The sequence below is a fragment of the Tachypleus tridentatus genome, unplaced genomic scaffold (assembly GCF_004210375.1).
Source record: "Tachypleus tridentatus isolate NWPU-2018 unplaced genomic scaffold, ASM421037v1 Hic_cluster_2, whole genome shotgun sequence".
NCBI classification, from domain to species: domain Eukaryota; kingdom Metazoa; phylum Arthropoda; class Merostomata; order Xiphosura; family Limulidae; genus Tachypleus; species Tachypleus tridentatus.
In genome coordinates this window covers 21,172,013-21,194,174 of record NW_027467782.1, presented here as the reverse complement: position 1 = coordinate 21,194,174, position 22,162 = coordinate 21,172,013, and the positions used below count along the sequence as shown (strand labels likewise).

Genomic DNA, 22,162 nt, shown 5'->3' with positions numbered 1-22,162 from the left:
AAGAATCCACCAATCAAGAAATTAACAACTAATATTGAACAGATGTCTATCATATGGAATCAACTCCCCAAATGTGGCACTGACCAGCACCATCCAAAGGCAATAACATCCCCATAACAAGAGAAGGAGGGATAGTCAGAGATATAACTGTAACAATGCCACATACTACTACTATGATCTACAACACAGATACAGTAATCAGGAGAGAACGACAGACAACCCAAACGTACGGAGTACTTATGATGATTGGTTCGTTCTGGTTCCAAACCTCCTTGTGGGTACTGACATATATGTGAGGGTAGGATGACAGTTTCCAATCAAGGAGATGAACTGCAATTTTGACAGCTCAACTCCAGTGTTAACGTAAATGGTATCAGGAGGCCATTTTATATAGTAAGATGATGGGTTCAAATCCAGTGGCCATGTAAAATGGAAATAGAATGCCACATCTCATCTACATGAGCAGAACAGTGCTGCCCTAATAAAGAGTGAATGGTTACAGCCATCTTCTTTTGTGAAACCCCTTCAAGTGAGTGACCTTCAGAGTCAACCACCCCCAGAAGCTTGACACTGGAAATTGGTAAGAACACCTATACTCCACTTGAGGAAAAGAGAGTGACAATACATTTCAGAGTCTGAAGAAATGACACCATTTAAGACAGTTAAATGGGCGATTATGAAATTTTGTCTTGAAAAGAAGACCACATTAAATGGTTCACATCAGGCATGGCAGAGATGAGCAACAATTCCTTTCTGGTTTACCTATGCAGTCCATGGATGGGACAGTCCAGAAAAGGCCTGTTTGTGAAACAAAATATCACCATGTTATTCACTGTCAAGCGACCTTGTGGAACACCCCATCTGAATTTTGACTGTGTGAAGCCATGGAAGATAAAATGGAGATTTACAGTTAAAGAATACCTTGTCAGATACTACTCAACCTTGATGAGATTCATGAGAGAAAGTGGTAAAATATGGAAAAAAATATAAATAAAAAATTTCTAGTTACAATCACACTGAAGTCTGAAAAATTACCATTGGTGGTTGTTGAAGTGGGAATCGTCATATGATGAAGATAGGAGTGGTCTGCATGCAAGTGAGTAGAATCTCCTCCATTGGATGAAGAAGACAAGAAGCAAGGAAAGTAAGGTGTTGATTATGATGAAAGGAAACATCGAACAAGGAAGAACGTAGGAAAGAATAGACCAATTGAACTAAAAGGTAGTTACAACTAGTAAGGGTAGAAGGTGAAAGATCATGATGGGAGGTGGGCTGCCATGGAATATAAAGTCAGGAAAATGTACTCTGTAAGCTATATAAAAATGAAGAACCTTGACCAGACACAGATCCAGTCTATCCACATTCAGTAGAGGGTAAAGGTCTGATATAGAAGGAAGGGAAATAGTTGAAAAAGAGGAACAACCCTCCCAAGCTGCTGAAGTATTCAGAAGAAAGAAATAATTCAGTTAAACGAGGAGATACATGGGATGGAAAAGGGTACATAAAACATCAGTAGCAAAGAAATTAAAATGTCGATGCTCACAGACTTATAGAAGAAGAAAATATGGTTTAAAGGGCAGATGACACAAGGAAAGTGCTTCAAGCAGAGGTGAAAAAAATGCATTAGCTTGATAAAAACAGAAGTAAAACGTCTGTATTTAAAAATTAAAAGGTTTTTGATAAGGCCACTTGATATCCGAAAAGGCCCAGGTGAGAAATTATGCAGCATGATTTATAGTTGGCTTGTCAACAGGAAACCCACTTTTAGTAGACCAAGAGCAGCAGACTTTCCACTTGCATTTGCATTCTTCTACGGAAGATGGTTGAATGGAATTAGCTAACAAGTAAGCAACTTAAAGTGTGAGACCGGATCATCTCATCAAAGATACAACAAAACATTAGAGCTAAAAACCAGAATATGTTGATTGTAGGATATGGGATCAAGATTGATGAAAAAAAGGGAGGGGGGAGGAAAGTAGAAGAGTGGCAGAAGGAGTAGTAAATTATAACATTTGAAAACAAGGTTGTGTTGGTCAGTAGGAAGTAGTCAGGAGGATCTGACAATGAATAGAGTAGACAAGAGAAGTCACCTCATGAAGCAATTGGATGGAAGTTTACACATAAAGATATTTGTGTGGCCAATCTTGGCTGTAGCCTTCGACTGCCAAAGCCAGTAGATGGAGTACTGGTGACGAAATGAGGAGCAGCTTGGTATTGAGTCCCGTGACGAATGCATTCACTTACAGAGAACCCAACCAATTGCAAAGTTCCTGAAAATGAGGGTATCAAATGTCCACTTCATCAAATAGATCCAGTCAGAGTGCACAACTAAACTGAAAGCACCAGGCACAAGACATGCTTTAAGGTGAATATGATGTGCATTGAACAAGTATAACAGATCCAATGTCTAAAAACAGATATCTGGTTGATATGTACCACTACCATAGAATTGTCGAAATGAACCATCATCAGACAATGGAAGGCAAGATGAAGAAACTGACACAATGCCCGACGTATGGCTAGAAGTTCAAGAACATTGGTGTGCAATATGGTTTCATGCACAAAGCTTCTTGATTGACCCATGCATCTATGCCTGAATGGATGCATTTGTGAAAAGATGTAGAGTTGGATGCATGGATGAAGCAGAACACCCACTGACATATGGTCTTTCTCTCGCCACCATTGCAGAATGTCTCACAGGAAAGGACGAAGAAAAATAGGGGTGGAACAAAGACCCAGATTATGGTTTCCATCGTTTGTGAAGTACCCATTCAATCCCTTCAAATATGGCTATTACTAAGGAGGACCAGGACAGTCCTGAAGGACCACATCGCCTAAAGCAATATAACCTTGAAAGCTGTAAGTGACTGAGCCGAGAAGGCAAGGAAAACTAATAGTTCCATTGATATGAAGAAGAAGGCTTTGTGTGACTGATATTTGTGTGAAAAAGATGCCCCACATGCAAAAAATATTAAGTGGGTTGAAGTTATGACTTCTACAATTTAATCAACCAACCCCCCTGAGATGCCACTGAACGAGCCAGAATTCCATGTAATTATGAAATCCTAGTCTCCAGAGCAAGGAGATAATGTGCAAAAGTCCCAACCATTTGACAAAACATATAAGGTGCTGAAGCAAGTTTGAAGGGGTGGGTCCAAAACTGATAAAACACCCCAAGATGGGCATACCAAAGATAATGTGCTTTCAGGATGTGCAAAATATCACAAGTTTTCAATAGCTGTTTCAAGTCTTTTGTAGACAAAAGATTAGAATTTTTAATGAAGTATTTATACTAAAATTTCTCCATGAGTGTATGGAATCAAAGTGTTGACTACCTTGAATGCAAAATGATTTTTGTATTAAGATTAAAAATACTTTCCTTTGTCTGATAATGGTGAAATTTTACTTTTATGATCTCTAAAGCCTCCTAAGTAAATTTCAAATATTTTAAAAGGAAAATGCTATACCAATTATTTTTACTATTCTAACTTATACAAAGTTTGCCAATTTTTTGACCATGGGAATAAAGTTTGAGCTGAAAGCTAATGAAACAATTTTTTGAACGGAAAATAACACAATATTGCATTTTATTGTATTTTTATTAGTTGTAAATAACAGCGTAAAATCTCATAAAGAACTACTAGCAATTTGTTAAACAGAAGATGTGGGAGGTGGGCATGGCTAGAAGATTCTGATTTATAGTTTACGGCTCAGTAACGAAATAACAAAAAAAGGTCATAAAAACTATACTTTGCCTGACTAATAATATTATAATACATAATTTATGTTAAATTCCTTACTTCTCACAAGGACTGCACAATACCGTGAAATGCTTACACAACCATCATGATTCCCCCATTCTGCAGCAACAAATGTGACACTACAATTTTCATGCAGATGGTGCCCCTCTGGTGAACACATGAAACACATTTTGGAGGAGTACTTACAGAGACTAAATCATTCACACACCACTTTCTGTGTCAATGGCTACCTCATTTACCAGACCTAATATGAGTTTTGGGAGTATATTGAAGCCAGAAGCTTCACACAGTTAAAGATATTAAAGATGCAATTGTCTGGGAAGTAGTCAACGTACCAGATAAAATGTGCATTGTTGAAGAGAACCAATACACTCTGGATGCTGAAAGAGTTGCATGTTGAACAGTTACTGTGATTGATCATGCAACATGATATAGTGGAACCATGTAACAACTGAAGTATTTCGATCTCCACGGTTCCCTTACCCTGTGCAATTTTACCTTACTATTGTCATACCATTTCTGAGATACAATTTGCTGAAGTGTATCTTATAACACCTGGTATGGGTATTAACACGTTTATTGATAAGCAGAGAACGACGATTCAACCTGGTTAACAGAGAGAGTTTGCAACTGACTGTTGCTGGAAACTTGGCTTAGAAACGAGAGTATAAACAAATACAGGATTGTAGGGGGCCTTGAAGTTGGATGTTACTTTTCTCCTATACTAATTAATAACCTATTCCTTTACATTGGTTTAATTATGGATTTAGTTCTTGTATATGTAGGGCTTCTTTAATTTTGCATTTGTTTACATGTAAACAAAGAAGCTCTACGCCCTTCTGGTCCCTGAAGAGAAAAAGATTCATATTGATCAACTGTGTTTTTTATAATTAACACCATTGAAGTGGTGAAGAAAATGGCATTAAATTTTTAAGCATGAAAATAACCTGTAAATTTGCTGTACATTACTCAAAACCAAGGTCAGAAGCCAATATTAATAATGGTGCTTCCCTCTTCGTGTATAGCTTTCATCTTGCCTTCTGTGAGCCAGTCTACAGTTTCTCCCAACCAGCTTGCTGTGTTGCGAGAATGACTGAGTGAATCTAGCTCTGTGGACTTTATTGAAATTCAAGTAAACACATTTTTTTATTGTTTTAGTTCTTTTCCTATAAGCTGTATTTATGAAGTTTAATATATTCAGTAAGAAATATTTTATACTAAATTATGTTCTAGTGCAAATGGAATATTATGATGCCAACTACAGAAACTGTTTTTTAAACCTTTTTTGTTTTTAGTATCATTCAAAGCTAAATCTCTTATTCATGTACTGCCATTTTTGAAAACATAATAGACATTCTGTGATGTAATACAAATCTTTCCAGGGTTTAACAGTTATTCTTCAACCCAGTAGTTTCATATATACATTTACAATAATTTTTCAAACAACTGATGTAAATTAAAACAAGTGATGGTTCTTCTATTTAAAATGGATGATTAAAATAATCTTCCATATCAGATTGTAATTTTATTTAAAACTTGTATTTTTCGAAATTTTTAAAATTTACCTGCTCAAGGCTGATGTTTTCGTCTGATTCGGGAATTTCAAGTTCCTCAGATAAATGGATCTGAAATTCAAAACACATTAAACACCTTCATTGGAAAACAGTGCATTCAAGTTCACTTTTCAAGAAGTATAACAGGTTGTGTAGCTATCACACTATACCAATTTCTCTAACAAGTTAAGCTAATGTTTACAAATACAATAGTTTGAAAAAACAACAACAATCAAAATAAAATAAAGATCTAACTTAATAATTCTACTCCAACAACATGTTCAGAGAAATTTATTACCCAAAACAATTTATTTTCAAGTTGATATAAAAACATTTTAAACAAAAATACTTCTCATACAAAATAAACCAATAAAAATGACTTATATCTACCCATTCTTCCAACATTAATAATTCCACATGTGGTTTGGAAATTTATCAAAGTCTGTGTATATTCTCAATCCAAAGTAAAATCGATAACATTTCTATTTCCTATCCAAACGAAACTTCGTATCAATAAGTGTAATTTAGAATAACTCATGATAATGTTTGAAAAAACAAAACAATGGGAATGTAATTAGTCAATAAACTTATAAGAGTGTGTATATACATGAGATTTACTACTCTCTTATTGTGCTGCCCTCTATACATAAACTGTTTGCTTACTCATGTCACAAACCTTCTGCTCTCCCCTGCTGGAATTACTATATTCCAACATGTCTCTCAAATAATTCATCTCTTAACTAATAGCGGCATGATATGCTCATAAGATGTATGTGGCTCCCTCTACACTCCTCTATCACACCTTCACTTCAAAGTTTGACAGAAGGTATCAGCTCCATAGTAGTGGGGAGGGAGTGTGATGAAGGAAAGTACTTACCAGAAATACATTTTTTTCAGTACAGGAAATTTATAACTTCTGATATGGTATTTACCTCCTCTTACAAGATTTACTAGAATCCGACACTGAGTATGAGGGTCTGGGTTGAGGGAACAAAAAAGGTAGCCCTGAAATTGTCGAAAGGGCGCCCTGATAATGAGATACAGATCTGCAAATCCTCTCTTCATACACAAGTGCAATGTTAAGACAAAAGTGCAAAAATTGAAAGGTGCACATCCAAGTGGGAGAGAGCATGATAGGAAAGTGGTCCTAACCAGAGTAAGCAAAGGTAAATCAGTCTCACAAAAGTAAAGTGGTAAACAAGTGTGTGACCGTGAGTTTAAAGTGGCTAAGGCAAGGCAGACCATACTTGGTAAGTAAATCACATCTAAAACCTTCTTATGGGACACTATCATCTATTTTTAGGGTAAGATTAGAACTGTACTGTCTTCACTTCAAATCCAAGAATCCACCAATCTAGAAATTAACAACTAATATTGAACAGATGTCTATCATATGGAATCAACTCCCCAAATGTGGCACTGACCAGCACCATCCAAAGGCAATAACATCCCCATAAGAAGAGAAGGAGGGATACTCAAGGACATAACTGTAACAATGCCACATGCTACTACTATGATCTACAACACAGATACAGTAATCAGGAGAGAACGACAGACAACCCAAACGTTCGTGAGTACTTATGATGATTGGTTCGTTCTGGTTCCAAACCTCCTTGTGGGTACTGACATATATGTGAGGGTAGGATGACAGTTTCCAATCAAGGGGATGAACTGCAATTTTGACAGCTCAACTCCAGTGTTAACGTAAATGGTATCAGGAGGCCAGTTTATATAGTAAGATGATGGGTTCAAATCCAGTGGTCATGTAAAATGGTAATAAAATGCCACATCTCATCTACACGAGCAGAACAGTGCTGCCCTAATCAAGAGTGAATGGTTACAGCCATCTCCTTTTGTGAAACCCCTTCAAGTGAGTGACCTTCAGAGTCAACCACCCCCAGAAGCTTGACAATGGAAATTGGTAAGAACACTCATACTCCACTTGAGAAAGGAGAGTGACAATACATTTCAGAGTCTGAAAAAATTACACCATTTAAGGCAGTTAAGTGGGCGACTATGAAATTTTGTCTTGAAAAGAAGACCACATTAAATGGTTCACATGAGGCATGACAGAGATGAGCAACAATTCCTTTCTGCTTTACCTATGCAGTCGATGGATGGGACAGTCCAGAAAAGGTCTGTTTGTGAAACAAAATATCACCATGTTATTCACTGTCAAACGATCTTGTGGAACACGCCATCTGAACTTTTACTGTGTGAAGCCATGGAAGATAAAATGGAGATTTACAGTTAAAGAATACCTTGTGAGATACTATTCACCCTTGATGAGATTCATGAGAGAAAGTGGTAAAAAATGGAAAAGAAAAAAAAACTTTCCAGTTACAGTCACACTGAAGTCTGAAAAATGACCATAAGTGGTAGTTGAAGTGGGAATCGTCATATGATGAAGATAGGAATGGTCTACATGCAAGAGAGTAGAATCTCCTCTACTGGATGAAGAAGATAAGAAAAGTAAGGTTTTGATTGTGATGAAAGGAAACTTCAAACAAGGAAGAATGTAGGGAAGAATAGACGTATTGAACCAAAAGGTTTAAGGGGCAGATGACAAAAGGAAAGTGCTTCAAGCAAAGGTGAAAAAAATGCATTAGTTTGATAAAAACTGAGGTAAAACATCTGTACTTAAAAATGAAAGGTTTTAGATAAGGCCACCCGATATCCGGAAAGGCCCAGGTGAGAAATTATGCAGCATGATCTATCGTTGGCTTGCCAACAGGAAACCAGCCTTTAGTAGACCAAGAGCAGCAGACTTTCCACTTGCATTTGTATTCTTCTATGGAAGATAGTTGCATGGAATTAGCGAACAAGAAAGCAACTTGAAGTGTGAGACCGGATCATCTCATCAAAGATACAACAAAACATTAGAGCTAAAAACCAGAATATGTAGATTGTAGGATATGGGATCAAGGTTGATGAAAAAAGGGAGGGGGGAGGAAAGTAGAAGAGTGGCAGAAGGAGTAGTCATACTAACATTTGAAAACAAGGTTTTATTGGTCAGTAGGAAGTAGTCAGGAGGATCTGACAATGAATAGAGTAGACAAGAGAAGTCACCTCATGAAGCAATTGGATGGAAGTTTACACATAAAGATATTTGTGTGGTCAATCTTGGGTGAAGCCTTCGACTGCCAATACCTGTGGATGGAGTACTGGTGACGAAATGAGGATCAACTTAGAGAGAACCCCACCAACTGCAAAGGTCCTGAAAATGAGGGTATCAAATGTCCACTTCATCAAGTAGATCCAGTCAGAGTACACAACTAAACTGAAAGCACCAGGCATAAGACATGCTATTAGGTGAATATGATGTGCATTGAACAAGTATAACAGATCCAATGTCTAAAAACAGATATCTGGTTGATATGTACCACTACCATAGAATTGTCGAAATGAACCATCATCAGACAATGGAAGGCAAGATGAAGAAACTGACACAATGCCCGACGTATGGCTAGAAGTTCAAGAACATTGGTGTGCAATATGGTTTCATGCACAAAGCTTCTTGATTGACCCATGCATCTATGCCTGAATGGATGCATTTGTGAAAAGATGTAGAGTTGGATGCATGGATGAAGCAGAACACCCACTGACATATGGTCTTTCTCTCGCCACCATTGCAGAATGTCTCACAGGAAAGGACGGAGAAAAATAGGGGTGGAACAAAGACCCAGATTATGGTTTCCATCGTTTGTGAAGTACCCATTCAATCCCTTCAAATATGGCTATTACTAAGGAGGACCAGGACAGTCCTGAAGGACCACATCGCCTAAAGCAATATAACCTTGAAAGCTGTAAGTGACTGAGCCGAGAAGGCAAGGAAAACTAATAGTTCCATTGATATGAAGAAGAAGGCTTTGTGTGACTGATATTTGTGTGAAAAAGATGCCCCACATGCAAAAAATATTAAGTGGGTTGAAGTTATGACTTCTCCAGTTTAATCAACCAACCCCCGAGAGATGTCACTGAACGAGCCAGAATTCCATGTAATTATGATATCCTAACCTCCAGAGCAAGGAGATAATGTGCAAAAGTCCCAACCATTTGACAAAACATATAAGGTGCTGAAGCAAGTTTGAAGGGGTTGGTCCAAAACTGATAAAACACCCCAAGATGGGCTTACCAAACATAAGAAGAACAAAGATTACGTGCTTTCAGGATGTGTAGGTAAGTACTGTAGATATCCATTTTCATTATCTACAACAAAGGGGAAAACATCCATCTCTGAGCGAAAAAAAATTCCATGATGAACTTTGATAGTTCTATAATTTTCTGTACCTTCACAAAATATCACAATTTTTCAATAACTGTTACAAGTCTTTTGTAGACAAAAGATTAGAATTTTTAATGATGTATTTACACTAAAATTTCTCCATGAGTATATGGAATCAAAGTGTTGACTACCTTGAATGCCAAGTGATTTTTGTATTAAGATTAAAAATACTTTCCTTCATCTGATAATAGTGAAATTTCACTTTTATGATTTCTAAAGCCTCCTAAGTAAATTTTAAATATTTTAAAAGGAAAATTTTATACCAATTATTTTTTTCTACTCTAACTTATACAAAGTTTGCCAATTTTTTGACCATGGGAATAAAGTTTGAACTGAAAGCTAATGAGACAATTTTATGAACGGAAAATAACACAATATTGCATTTTATTGTATTTTTATTGGTTATAAATAGCACAGTGTAAAATGTCATTGAGAACTACTAGCAATTTGCAAAAGAGAAGATGTGGCAAGTGGGCATGGCAAGAAGATTCTGATTTTATAGTTTATGGCTCTGTAACCAAATAACATAGAAGGCTATAAAAAGTATGCTTTGCCTGACTAATAATAATATTATAATACATAATTTATGTTAAATTCCTTACTTCTCAGAAGTATTGCATGCTTACACAACCAGCATGATTCCCCCATTCTGCAGCAACAAATGTGACACTACAATTTTCATGCAGATGGTGCCCCTCTGGTGAACACATGAAACACATTTTGGAGGAGTACTTACACAAACTAAATCATTCACACACCACTTTCTGTGTCAATGGCTACCTCATTTACCAGACCTAATACGAGTTTTTTGGAATGTCTTAGAGCCAGAAGCTTCACACAGTTAAAGATATTAAAGATTGTCTGGGAAGTAGTCAGCATACCAGATGAAATGTGCATTGTTGAAGAGAACCAATACACTCTGGATGCTGAAGGAGTTGCATGTTGAACAGTTACTGTGATTGATCATGCAACATGACACAGTGGAACCATGTAACAACTGAAGTATTTCGATCTCCACGGTTCCCTTACAATTTGCTGAAGTGTATCTCAGAATATCTGGTATGGATATTAACACGTTTATTGATTAGTGGAGAACGATGTTTCAACCTGGTTAACAGAGAGAGTTTGCATCTGACCGTTGCTGGAAACTTGGCTCAGAAATGAGAGTATAAATAAACAAATACAGGATTGTAGGGGGCGTTGCAGTTGGATGATAGGTTATTAATTCGTACAAGAATAAAGGTATTCCTTTATATTGGTTTAATTGTAGCTTTAGTTCTTGTATAAGTAGGGCTTCTTTAATTCTGCATTTGTTTACATGTAAACAAAGAAGCTCTACTCCCTTTTTGTTCCTAAGAATTTTAAAGAGAATGCACCAGTCCCTGGAGAAAAAAAGATTTTATTGATCAAATGTGTTTTTCGTAGTTAACACCATTGAAGTGGAAAAGAAAATTTTTAAGCATGAAAATAACCTGTAAATTTGCTGTACATTTTTCAAAAGCAAAGTGAGAAGCCAGTATTAATAAGGTACTTACCTCTTTGTGTACTGCTTTCATCCTGCCTTCTGTGAGCCAGTCTTCTGTGTCTTCTAACATAAATCCAAAATTGACACATTTGAACCTGAGAAACAATGAAAAAATATTTTGAATTTATTTTTCTTTACATATCAATAGACTCTTCCATCTGGGTAAGAGATAATTGGAATATCCAGGAATAAAGAACTGCCTTAGTCAGCTCTATCTAATGAGACAATGTAGATTAATCAAGCAGTTGAAGCAGGATAAAATTACATATAGAGAGTTTAAAAAAATATACTTCTTCACAATGCAATGAAAATTTACAACACATCTTGACTGATAAAATTATTAAGTTTGTTATCAATGAAAATGAACTGGGAGTTAAACATACAGCAGAATATGTGACGAGTGACTGTTTTAATGAGATTAAACAGGGATATGCTGTTAATTTTATTATTTGTCATTAAAGTTTCATGATGTATACTGGCAGAAACTAAACCTATTTGAAAAGCTACAATATTATTGTGTCTTCCACTTACTTATGTTTCAAAATAGTTTTTGGTTCTTCTTCTTCAAATTCTACAGCTTCCACAGTAATTACATCTGTGGGTCCACAGTGTAAACCTAGTTTTATGTTAAGTAACAAAAACATTACTTGTAAAAAACAACAACTAAAAACAAAACCTATATGTACATCTGCAGGTATATACAAATCACCATAAATATATCTAAGTTAGTCATGTCCACAGTTTCTTGATATCACCTTGTCACTAACACAATGTAGTTGTTCATTATGTTTGATAGATAACCTTCAGAAAACAACTAATTATACAAATCTATGACAATGTTGTTCATTATGTTTGATAGATAACCTTCATAGAACAACTAATTATACAAATCTATAACAATGTTGTTCATTATGTTTGATAGATAACCTTCATAAAGCAATTAATTATACAAATCTTTGACAATGTTGTTCATTATGTTTGATAGATAACCTTCATAAAGCCACTAATTATACAAATCTATAACAATGTTGTTGATTATGTTTGATAGATAACCTTCATAAAGCAATTAATTATACAAATCTTTGACAATGTTGTTCATTATGTTTGATAGATAACCTTCATAAAGCCACTAATTATACAAATCTATAACAATGTTGTTGATTATGTTTGAAAGATAATCTTGATAAAATTATTAATTATACAAATTTATAACAATGTTGACTACATACTAAGCAACATTATTACATTATATCCTGTATAGATGAAAAAAGGTGTTAAAACTTACATATAGATAAGATGAAAGGTTGCAACACGGCAGAAATGAGCACAAAGTAGCTGAAATTAATTTATTCCATCTCCATGTTTTACCTTTCATTTATCTCTGTCTTTATGAATGTTTATACAGTATATCTTCAAAATATTTTCTGTATGGTGGTGATTTACTATGTTCCACTTTTTACCCCTTCACCTGCCAATTCCCATCTCTTAAGAAGTATCTTTAACCTCTAATCTCAGCTGTCAGTTATTTAACTACCTAGTGTTCCTCTTGACTTCCAATGGAAGCTAACAGTATGTAATGCTGCACTGGTTGTTTAATCTAAACTTTTAGGACTGCTTAAATAAAATACATATTTTTTTCTTTCTCTTCTCACAGCTATTTTAATTATGTTTGCATTAAATGACATTAGACCTAATTGTACTTACTAATAGATGTTACATTTCAGAATAATTATTGAACTTTTGCTAAAATAATATACAAATTCAAGATGGAATCCGCAATAGCCACAACTTTAATTATATTTCAAATGGCTCAAGAGATGGAGCTGTGAACTCAAAGTTTGTACTTGAAAAAAACTTGGTCCCATTCTACAAGCTGCTATGGGACAGTGAAAATTATCAAAAAATACTGCAAAGTACAAGTACAAATCATATAACAAGAACTTCACTATGACATAGTTCTATGTTACATTTTGTTAATCATTCCAGTGAGTCAATTTTATGCATCTGTTGTATGGCTTGTTTAAATGCAAACACTAAATACTGGATGTAACAGTTTTATACTTCAGGATTATATAGTTTCTGATACAAAATATCTCAGTTTCATACATGCAATATTTTATGAATTTGAAGCTTTGAAAATTCGAAACGATAGAGAAACAATTACAAATGTTTATCTTTGTTGTGGATTTTAATTTCTGGTTTTATATCTTCCTACATTTTTGTAACTTTTCCTATGAAGTTCTGTTTCATAAAACTGTTAGTATTATCTTTTTTTATTTGAAAAAAACGCAGTCTTTAAGTTCACTATGTCTTTGATCACTGGGATGCAAAAAAGAAAAAAAAATTAAGCCACCTAACTTTTTTATAATTGCTAACCAAAATGTTTTATGTTAATGCATGTAATAACTTTTAAATCCATTTACATTAATTTATGTACATGTATACACTTTTTTAACATTTATTTTGGTTGATTTTATTTGTCAATTAACTCTTTTTGCAATGGGTCAAAGGCCATGTCATTGTATTTATTGACTTGCATTCAAAATTTTATTGAACTACTATTTTATGAACTTAGTCAATGTGTTTGGAATTACACTGTAGATTATAAATCAAACTTTAATATTATATATCAGCTAATTTCTGAATTTGAAAGTAAACATTAAAAGAACACATAAATATGTATTTTAGCTGGTCATTTGGTATGAATGTAGCAGTGTTTAAAATTAGATGTTTGTGATGCCAAAGTAGAAAGTCTGTAGTTTCATACAAATTATAAACTTAAATTACTGATATTATTGAGCTAGAATATATTATAAGAACCCTATTTTTTTATTTTGAAAGCAAGTCAACCATGACCTGCTGTGAAAGGGTTACAATTTTTTTTCTATTTTGATATTTCAAGAGTACAAACACAGTATGCTTGAAATGATATTTGATATGGTTGGAAGCAAAATGATTTAAATAAGCCAATCTTATCTTTATTACCAAAAACTCATTTCTTTAACTATTATACTGTAACATTATAATTTAACTGAAGTATAATGATGAAGAAAGTCTTGAAAGAATCAGGAGTGTAACTGTGGCAGAAATTGTTTATAAATGTTTTTCTTTCTAGTAATGTATCACTTAGCTTAGTTTTTATCACTTTGTTTACATTTATGCCAATCTTTGGCAAACTGACAGTTATACTGCTTTATACAGTTAAAAAGAACAGAAAAAAAATGTGTTTCAATCACTATCTTATGACTTTTTCAAGTTGAAATATAGGCAATTATATCACACTATGACAACCAAATTGAGAAACAGTGATTGGCTAAGTATCTATTAAACTATACTTGTGCTCATGTTTCAAGGTCAAATAGGTGCTCTTTCATTCAAAACTATTATGATTTTCCTCCAAGGAGTTTTTAAGTGCTGAACTTGCTCATTAAAAACTCAATAAATTCACAAATACTAAATTAGTTTATTTATAACATGGTGAAACAAACCCAAAATCAGTTTTCATTCGTTTTTCATATATAAAACCTTTTCATTGAATATCCTACAACTTGAAAACATTAACTTTCTGAAAATGTATTAAAGAGTGTGATATTTATTATATGATCTTTACGTTAAACTACAATCTACTTTTTCCTGTTATATTGTTTAGGTTTGAGTTTACTTAAATTGTCTACGTTATGATTCAAAGATCTTTAACTTTGGACAAAGCTTGAGTGTCAGGAAGGTTCATATTTGCTTGTTACATTGTCTAGATTCTGATTCAAGAATCTTTACCTTTCGAACTAAACTTACATTTTATGGGTATCTTTATTTCTTAATCTGTCTCTATTCGAAGAAATAAAATTGTGCTTAGCTTACATAACAATCAAGTGCAAGGTTACACAGCATGTTACAAACACCAACCTTTAGTCAGATTAATTTTGACATTTTGAAACCTTCTTGGCTCAATTACTCCACATGGTGGTTCAATATGATAAATTCCGAAACTATTGGTCTTTAACTGCAGGAAAACAAGTTATGTGTTAAACACATATAAACACACACATATGTAAGTCCAGAACCAAATTACATAACAATCTTCATGGTTTTTGACATAAAAAATGAGCATCTGTTGAAATATAAATAGCTGTTTACATTTTACAGTTACATCTTCAATCTCTTTATTTTAAAAGAAATACAATAAAAAGGTGGCATTTTCAATGAAATATGAAAGTAATTTGCCTTACCTCATATCCAACACAATTACTTGTGATGTTGGTGAGTGTAAGACACACAGGAGCAGGTTCTGAGTAAATGTTTTCGGGGAAAACCAGTGTTGCTGCTGGGCTAGAGACAATATTATATAAATTGGCACATAACATCAAAATGCACCATAATTAACAGATATTACATTATTTTTGACCTAAAGACTTAGTAGTTGAAATTCTAAAAATGTTTTTGTAAATTAGTCGTAAAGTAAAATACAAAACATTACTTTTACAAAGGATATTAAACTTGTTTAAATATTTTTCAAACATTTCTATACTTAATATTTTCACAATCCTCTTTATAATAAAACTTGTTGATACACATGTATTAGTATTTTATATGTGGACTAATACAAAATTTACTTTTGAAACACATAACATATTCACATACAGAATTTCCAGCAAAATAAAAGCTAGTACTTTCCAAAATGGCTAATATTTTAATAAAATAAAACCTTCAACAGAAACTAAAACTTACCAGATCTTCAAAAATGAACCAACAGCAATGGTGTCCCCTGGAAAAGGAGGTGGTGGGGAAGGAAAGTCTTGATCTTGAGGTACCTAAAATTCAAAATACATTAAACACCTTCATTGGAAAACAGTGCATTCAAGCTCACTTTTCAACAAGTATAACAGGTTGTGTAGCTGTTATAGTATACCAGTTTCTCTAACAAGTTAAGCTAATATTTACAAATACAGTAGTTTAAGAAAAAAACAATCAAAATAAATAAAGATCTAACTTAACACTTCTGGCCCAACAAAATGTTCAGAGAAATTTATTTTCAAGTTATTTTAAAACCATTTTCACATCAAAACACTTTTCATACAAAATAAACCAATAAAAAAAGACTTACATCTGCCCATTCGTCCAACATTAATAGTTCCACATGTGGTTAGGAAATTTATCAATGTCTGTATACATTCTTAATCCATAGTAATTTGGTTAAAATTTCGTTTAACTTTGTGTAATTCAGCACAACTCATGATAATGTTTGAAAATAAAAAAGGTGGGGATATTATTGGTCAATAAACTCATATGAGTGTATACATAAGATTTGCTACTCTCTTACTGTGCTGCCCTCTATATATGAACTGTTTCCTCACTTATGCTACAAAGCTTCTGCTCCTCCCTGCTATTATTACTGTATTCCAACATGTCTCTCAAATAATTCATCATTCACCATCTTTTTACTAATAGCAGCATGATATGCTCATTTGATGCATGTGGCTCCCTCTACACTCCTCTACCACACCATCACTTCAAAGTTTGATAGAAGGTATCAGATCCAGAGTAGTGGGGAGAAAGTGTGATGGAGGAAAGTACCTACCAGAAATACATTTTTTTCAGTACAGGAAATTTATAACTTCTGATATGGTATTTACCTCCTCTTACAAGATTAACTGGAATCAAAACTGAGATTGAGGGTCTGGGGTAAGGGAACAAAAAAGGTAGCCCTGAAATTGTCGAAAGGGCCCCCTGATAATGAGATATAGATCTGCACATCTTCTCTTCATACACAAGTGCAATGTTAAGACAAAAGTGCAAAAATTGAAAGGTGCACATCCAAGTGGGGAGAGAGTATGATAGGAAAGTGGTCCTAACCAGAGTAAGCAAAGGTAACTCAGTCTCACAAGAGTAAAGTGGGTAAACAAGGATGTGTCCCTGAGTTTAAAGTTGTTAAGGCAAAGCAGACCATACTTGGTAAGAAAATTACATCTAAAACCTTCTCATGGGGCACTATCATACTGTCTTCACTTCAAATCCAAGAATCCACTGATCTAGAAATTAACAACTATTTATCAACAGACGTCTATCACATGGAATCAACTCCCCAAATGTGGTACTGACCAGAATTATCCAAAGGCAATAACATCCCCATAAGAAGAGAAGGAGGGATAGTCAAGGGCACAACTGCAACAATTTTACATTCTACTACTATGATCTACAACACAGATACAGTAATCAGGAGAGAACGACAGACAACCCAAACGTCTGTGAGTACTTATGATGATTGGTTCGTTCTGGTTCCAAACCTCCTTGTGGGTACTGACATATATGTGAGGGTAGGATGACAGTTTCCAATCAAGCAGATGAACTGCAATTTTGACAGCTCAACTCCAGTGTTAACGTAAATGGTATCAGGAGGCAATTTTATATAGTAAGGTGATGGGTTCAAATCCAGTGGTCATGTAAAATGGTACCAGAATGCCACATCTCATCTACACGAGCAGAACACTGCTGCCCTACTAAAGAGTGAATTGTTATAGCCATCTTTTTTTGTGGAACCCCTTCAAGTGAGTGCCCTTCAGAGTCAACCACCCCCAGAGGCTTGACACTGGAAATTGGTAAGAACACCTATACTCCACTTGAGGAAAAGAGAGTGACAATACAGTGAAGAGTCTGAAGAAATGACACCATTTAAGGCAGTTAAACGGGCGACTATGAAATTTTATCTTGAAAAGAAGACCATATTAAATGGTTCATATGAGGCATGACAGAGATGGGCAACAATTCCTTTCTGCCTTACCTACACAGTCCATGGGTGGGACAGTTCAGAAAAGGCCTGTTTGTGAAGCAAAATATCACCATGTTATTTGCTGTCAAGCAATCTTGTGGAAAACCCTATCTGAACTTCGACTGTGTAAAGCCATGGAAGATAAAATAGAGATTTACAGTTAAAGAATACCTTGTGAGATACTATTCACCCTTGATGAGTTTCATGAGAGAAAGTGGTAAAAAATAGCAAAAAAAATTTCCTGAATGAAAGAAAATATAATTAAAAACTTACCAGTTACAGTCACACCAAAGTATGAAAAATGACAACAGGTGGTAAATAAAGTGTAAATCGTCATTTGATGAAGATGGGAGTGGTCTACATGCCAGACAGTAGAATCTTCTATATGTATGCAAAATCGGCTCGTTTGGGTTGAGAAAATATTTTACATAGAAGAGCAAACAACATTTCGACCTTCTTCGGTCATCGTCAGGAACCTTGTCGAAACGTTGTTAGCTCGTCTATGTAAAATATTTTCTCAACCCAAACGAGCCGTTTTTGCATATATATTTCTCTACAAGTGGGTTTTCTCGACATCACTGAGTAGAATCTCCACCATTAGACGAAGAACACAAGAAGCAAGAAAAGGAAGGTGTTGAATGTGATGAAAGGAAGCCTGGGAAAAGGCACTGGAGGAAGAATGTAGGGAAGAATAGACCAATTGAACCAAAGGACAGATACAACAAGTGAGGGTAGAAGGTGAAAGAACATGATGGGAGGTGGACAGCCATGGAATATAAAGTCAGGAACATGTACTCTGTGAGCTATATAACAGTTAAGAACCTTGGCTTGACACAGATCCTGCCTATCCATATACAGTAGAGTGTAAAGATTGGATATAGAAGGAAGAGAAATAGTTGAAAAGGAGGAACAACCCTCCCAAGCTATTGAAGTCTTGAAAAGAAAGGAATAATTTGGTTAAATGAAAAGATACATAGGGTAGTAAAGAGTACATGAAACATCAAAAGCAAACAAATGCAAATGTCGATGCCCACAGGCTTATAGAAGAAAGAAATATGGTTTAAGGGACAGATGACATAAGGAATGTGGATCAAGCAGAGGTAAAGAAAAAAATGCATTCGCTTGGTTAGAACAGGAGAAGTAAAACTTCTGTACTTAAAAATGAAAGGTTTTGGATAAGGCTATCAAATATCAGGAAAGGCCCAGGTGAAAAGTTCTCCAGCATGTCGAACTTTAACTGTGCAATAAAGCAAAATAAGTCTGATACCAGCTGCTGATCTACATTTTTCTTGGGAACAAATACCCTCACCCCCAAAGGATGGAGAACTATTTTGATTACCCACTGCAAAATCAATGCTCAAACTGATTCTGACAGATGCTAGTTGATCATGGAAGAAAAAGAAAGCAAGGATAAACAGGAGATGGGGAAAGAAACTGAATAAGATGCCAGTGAAAAAAGTGATAAATATTAATATATGAATTGATGGAATGAATGAAAGTGGCCACTTAATATTTAAAAAACTTATCTGCCGCATTGGAAGCACTAGCCAACCAAGAGAGTACAACTGAATACAAACTGTGCCCAATGAGAAGTGATGGTTCGATAGTGGAGTGTAGGGGGGAGTTAATTGACATGACAATATAATGTTACTGTTGCTTAAGAGGTGACACATGATGAGTTACGTGAGAAACATGGTGAGATATTGTAATTTCAACAGAGATAGGAGTGGAAAGCTTGTGGTATACATAAAGTTCATATATAGAGGGCAGCACTGAACAAGAAAAGCTGATCTTGTGAGCAGTGTGCACTGTATCAAAATTTGTTTTCTTACTTTGTATCCAATAAACAAATTTTATCATACCAAGTGAACTAAAACTTATTAGTGAATTATATATTCCCTCTGTTAAACCAAGAGAGCGAATAATATCAAATAAAATAAAAAAAACATTAGAAGACCCAATAAATTAATACTTGCCTTTTTTTCACTTTGCTCGCCATTTGACTGCATGATAGCACAGTCTAGGATACACTACGTGAAACAAAAAACAAAATTTATATTTATAAGAGTACTGGTTTGAATCAATGAACATTTTATTACATTCTGAGAAGATGGCATACTTGATTTACTATTATCTTTGCAGTAACTTTTTCAAAGTAAATCTATCATTATTCATTGAAACATGTCAGATACAGTTTTAAATAATTGGAAATTGTAGTCCATATAATTAATATACATTATCTCATTAAATAACACATTTAGATCGGTATTTAATTAGAGAATTTTACAATTCATTTATACACAAACACTAACATAAATACATACTGCAGTGACACAATTTTATTTATACAGCTTCAATCAATAATTTACAAATTTATTTACAGGTATATAACACAACTTCAGTGTCACTTCAACAAAGTTTAAATAAAAAATATGAACTTCCCTAAATGATGTACGTATGGTTTAATTATATAAGTCGATGCTTCTGTTAGTCCATCAATTTCAATTATAAATACAAACAATATATTTCAACATGTCATTTAAATACACATTTTATGCTGCTATAATTAACAGCTTACATCATAAAAATATTTTGAGTTTTTGTTTTTCTTTTGTAATTACATATTTACACACAGAAATAAAACAGATAAAAGAGTAGAAAATAACTGGCATAGACTTTGTATTTGAAAAACTAATTCAAAAATATAAAAAAACTTTCAAAGTAAAGTACACATACAGAACCCCCCAGGTAGGTAGGCAGCTGGTCCAGAGCTATATAATTGCTAATAGACGATTTGTTGATAAACTTGAATCTTCTTCTTGTCTTAGCTGGTAGCCTGATCTTTAGAATCTTCCAAAGGGCTGAAATAATAAAAAGTGTCTTCAAATATCCATTAAGTACACTCTTAGCATGACTGATATGAGCACTAGGTCAGATTCCTGAACTAAGTCTGCTGAAATAACACTTAGAATTCACTTTCCTAACAATGTAATCATTCTTTTAGTTTCCCTACATTTACAATAAATAGAATCAAGTACATGTTATGGCCTATACCCATTACATTAACTTCTTTGCACAGTTAGATTAACATTATCCTTACTCTAGATTCACATCCCAGCTGTTAAAATTCATGCCACAATAAATAAAAATCACAAGACTTTACATAGTAGCTACTTATAGATACACAACAGTATCTAATACCTGCCATGTCATGCAAAACAATATTGATAAAAGTACATCCAATTTTAATCAATATATTTAACCCCAACCTAAAAATACATTGTTAATCACAAGCAAATACAAGGTATCTACAATACAAAAATAAAAATATGTAAAAATGACCTAGCCATAACATAACCATCTATAGCAACTACAAGTTTATCAACATTTTTAGTTACATGTATGCTGGAACAAATATGAAAAAAAACAGCAAAAAAAAACAAACAAACATACCTTTACACAACCAAGGCATTTTATAGAAATACACATAACCTGGAAAATAAAGCAAAACAATTTGATCAGAAGTTGCTTTATAAAAGGTAATAAAATTTCTCAATAAAGCATTTAATACCTTATAAAGGTTTCTTAAAATAAATTAGGAGAACATAACTAAAGTGCTGTCATAATTTTGACAAAGATACTCAAACAAATGTTTCAAAAATGGCTCATCTATAATGCCATATGTATTACTCTTAGGAATTGTGACTTGCCTCAAAAATTATGGTACCAATAAATTTTAGTAAAAGCAATAATGTTTAAAAAAATCCTTTTAAACCATTTACTTTTTCGACTTTTAATTGTCAAATTGTTGCATATGAAATGCACATATTTAAAGGAAAATGTGAAACTAGTACATCTTTTTGTTGTTTAATTTATTTAATCAAAATAGGTTCTTATTTTTCTACCAATGAGTTTCAAGTTTATAAATGCCACCTTTAAAGAACTGGATGTCCTTTGATGTGATGAAATCTTTGAAGGCAGTTTCAACATACTTTTGGTTTGCAAAGTTTATCCTTTAAAAAATGTCCAAATGTTTAAAAAAATAAGTGATAATCTCTCAGGAAATGACCTGGTGAATATAGTAAATGAGTTAAAATTTCATTCTGAAGTTTATTTAGCTTTTCAACAGTAATGCATGAGACATGAAGTTGAGCATTGTTATGAAGCAGTATGGGAACACTAAAATTCACAATTGCTGGATATTTTCATGGCAACTACTGATGCATAATTTCCGGTTCACAACAATATTTCTCTGCTGTGATTGTTTCTTTTGGG

General features: G+C 34.1%; 2 protein-coding genes across 4 annotated transcripts in view; both read right to left on the bottom strand.

The window, feature by feature from the left end:
* LOC143242409 (uncharacterized) overlaps positions 1 to 22,162 on the bottom strand; it is a 343,467-nt gene that overhangs the window by 201,877 nt on the left and 119,428 nt on the right.
* Positions 1 to 22,162, bottom strand: part of LOC143242783 (motile sperm domain-containing protein 2-like) — a 61,408-nt gene that overhangs the window by 14,246 nt on the left and 25,000 nt on the right. For 3 of the 4 annotated variants that reach the window (XM_076486271.1, XM_076486270.1, XM_076486273.1), the window contains exons 7-15: positions 21,341 to 21,379; positions 20,624 to 20,748; positions 19,864 to 19,917; positions 15,850 to 15,932; positions 15,351 to 15,450; positions 15,028 to 15,124; positions 11,656 to 11,740; positions 11,135 to 11,219; positions 5,327 to 5,386 (exon numbers count right to left, since the gene is read on the bottom strand). In XM_076486271.1, coding sequence (XP_076342386.1) covers positions 5,327 to 5,386; positions 11,135 to 11,219; positions 11,656 to 11,740; positions 15,028 to 15,124; positions 15,351 to 15,450; positions 15,850 to 15,932; positions 19,864 to 19,917; positions 20,624 to 20,748; positions 21,341 to 21,379 — 728 coding nt within the window. The remainder of the gene's footprint in view (positions 1 to 5,326; positions 5,387 to 11,134; positions 11,220 to 11,655; positions 11,741 to 15,027; positions 15,125 to 15,350; positions 15,451 to 15,849; positions 15,933 to 19,863; positions 19,918 to 20,623; positions 20,749 to 21,340; positions 21,380 to 22,162) is intronic. The other variant, XM_076486272.1, reaches the window with a different exon arrangement.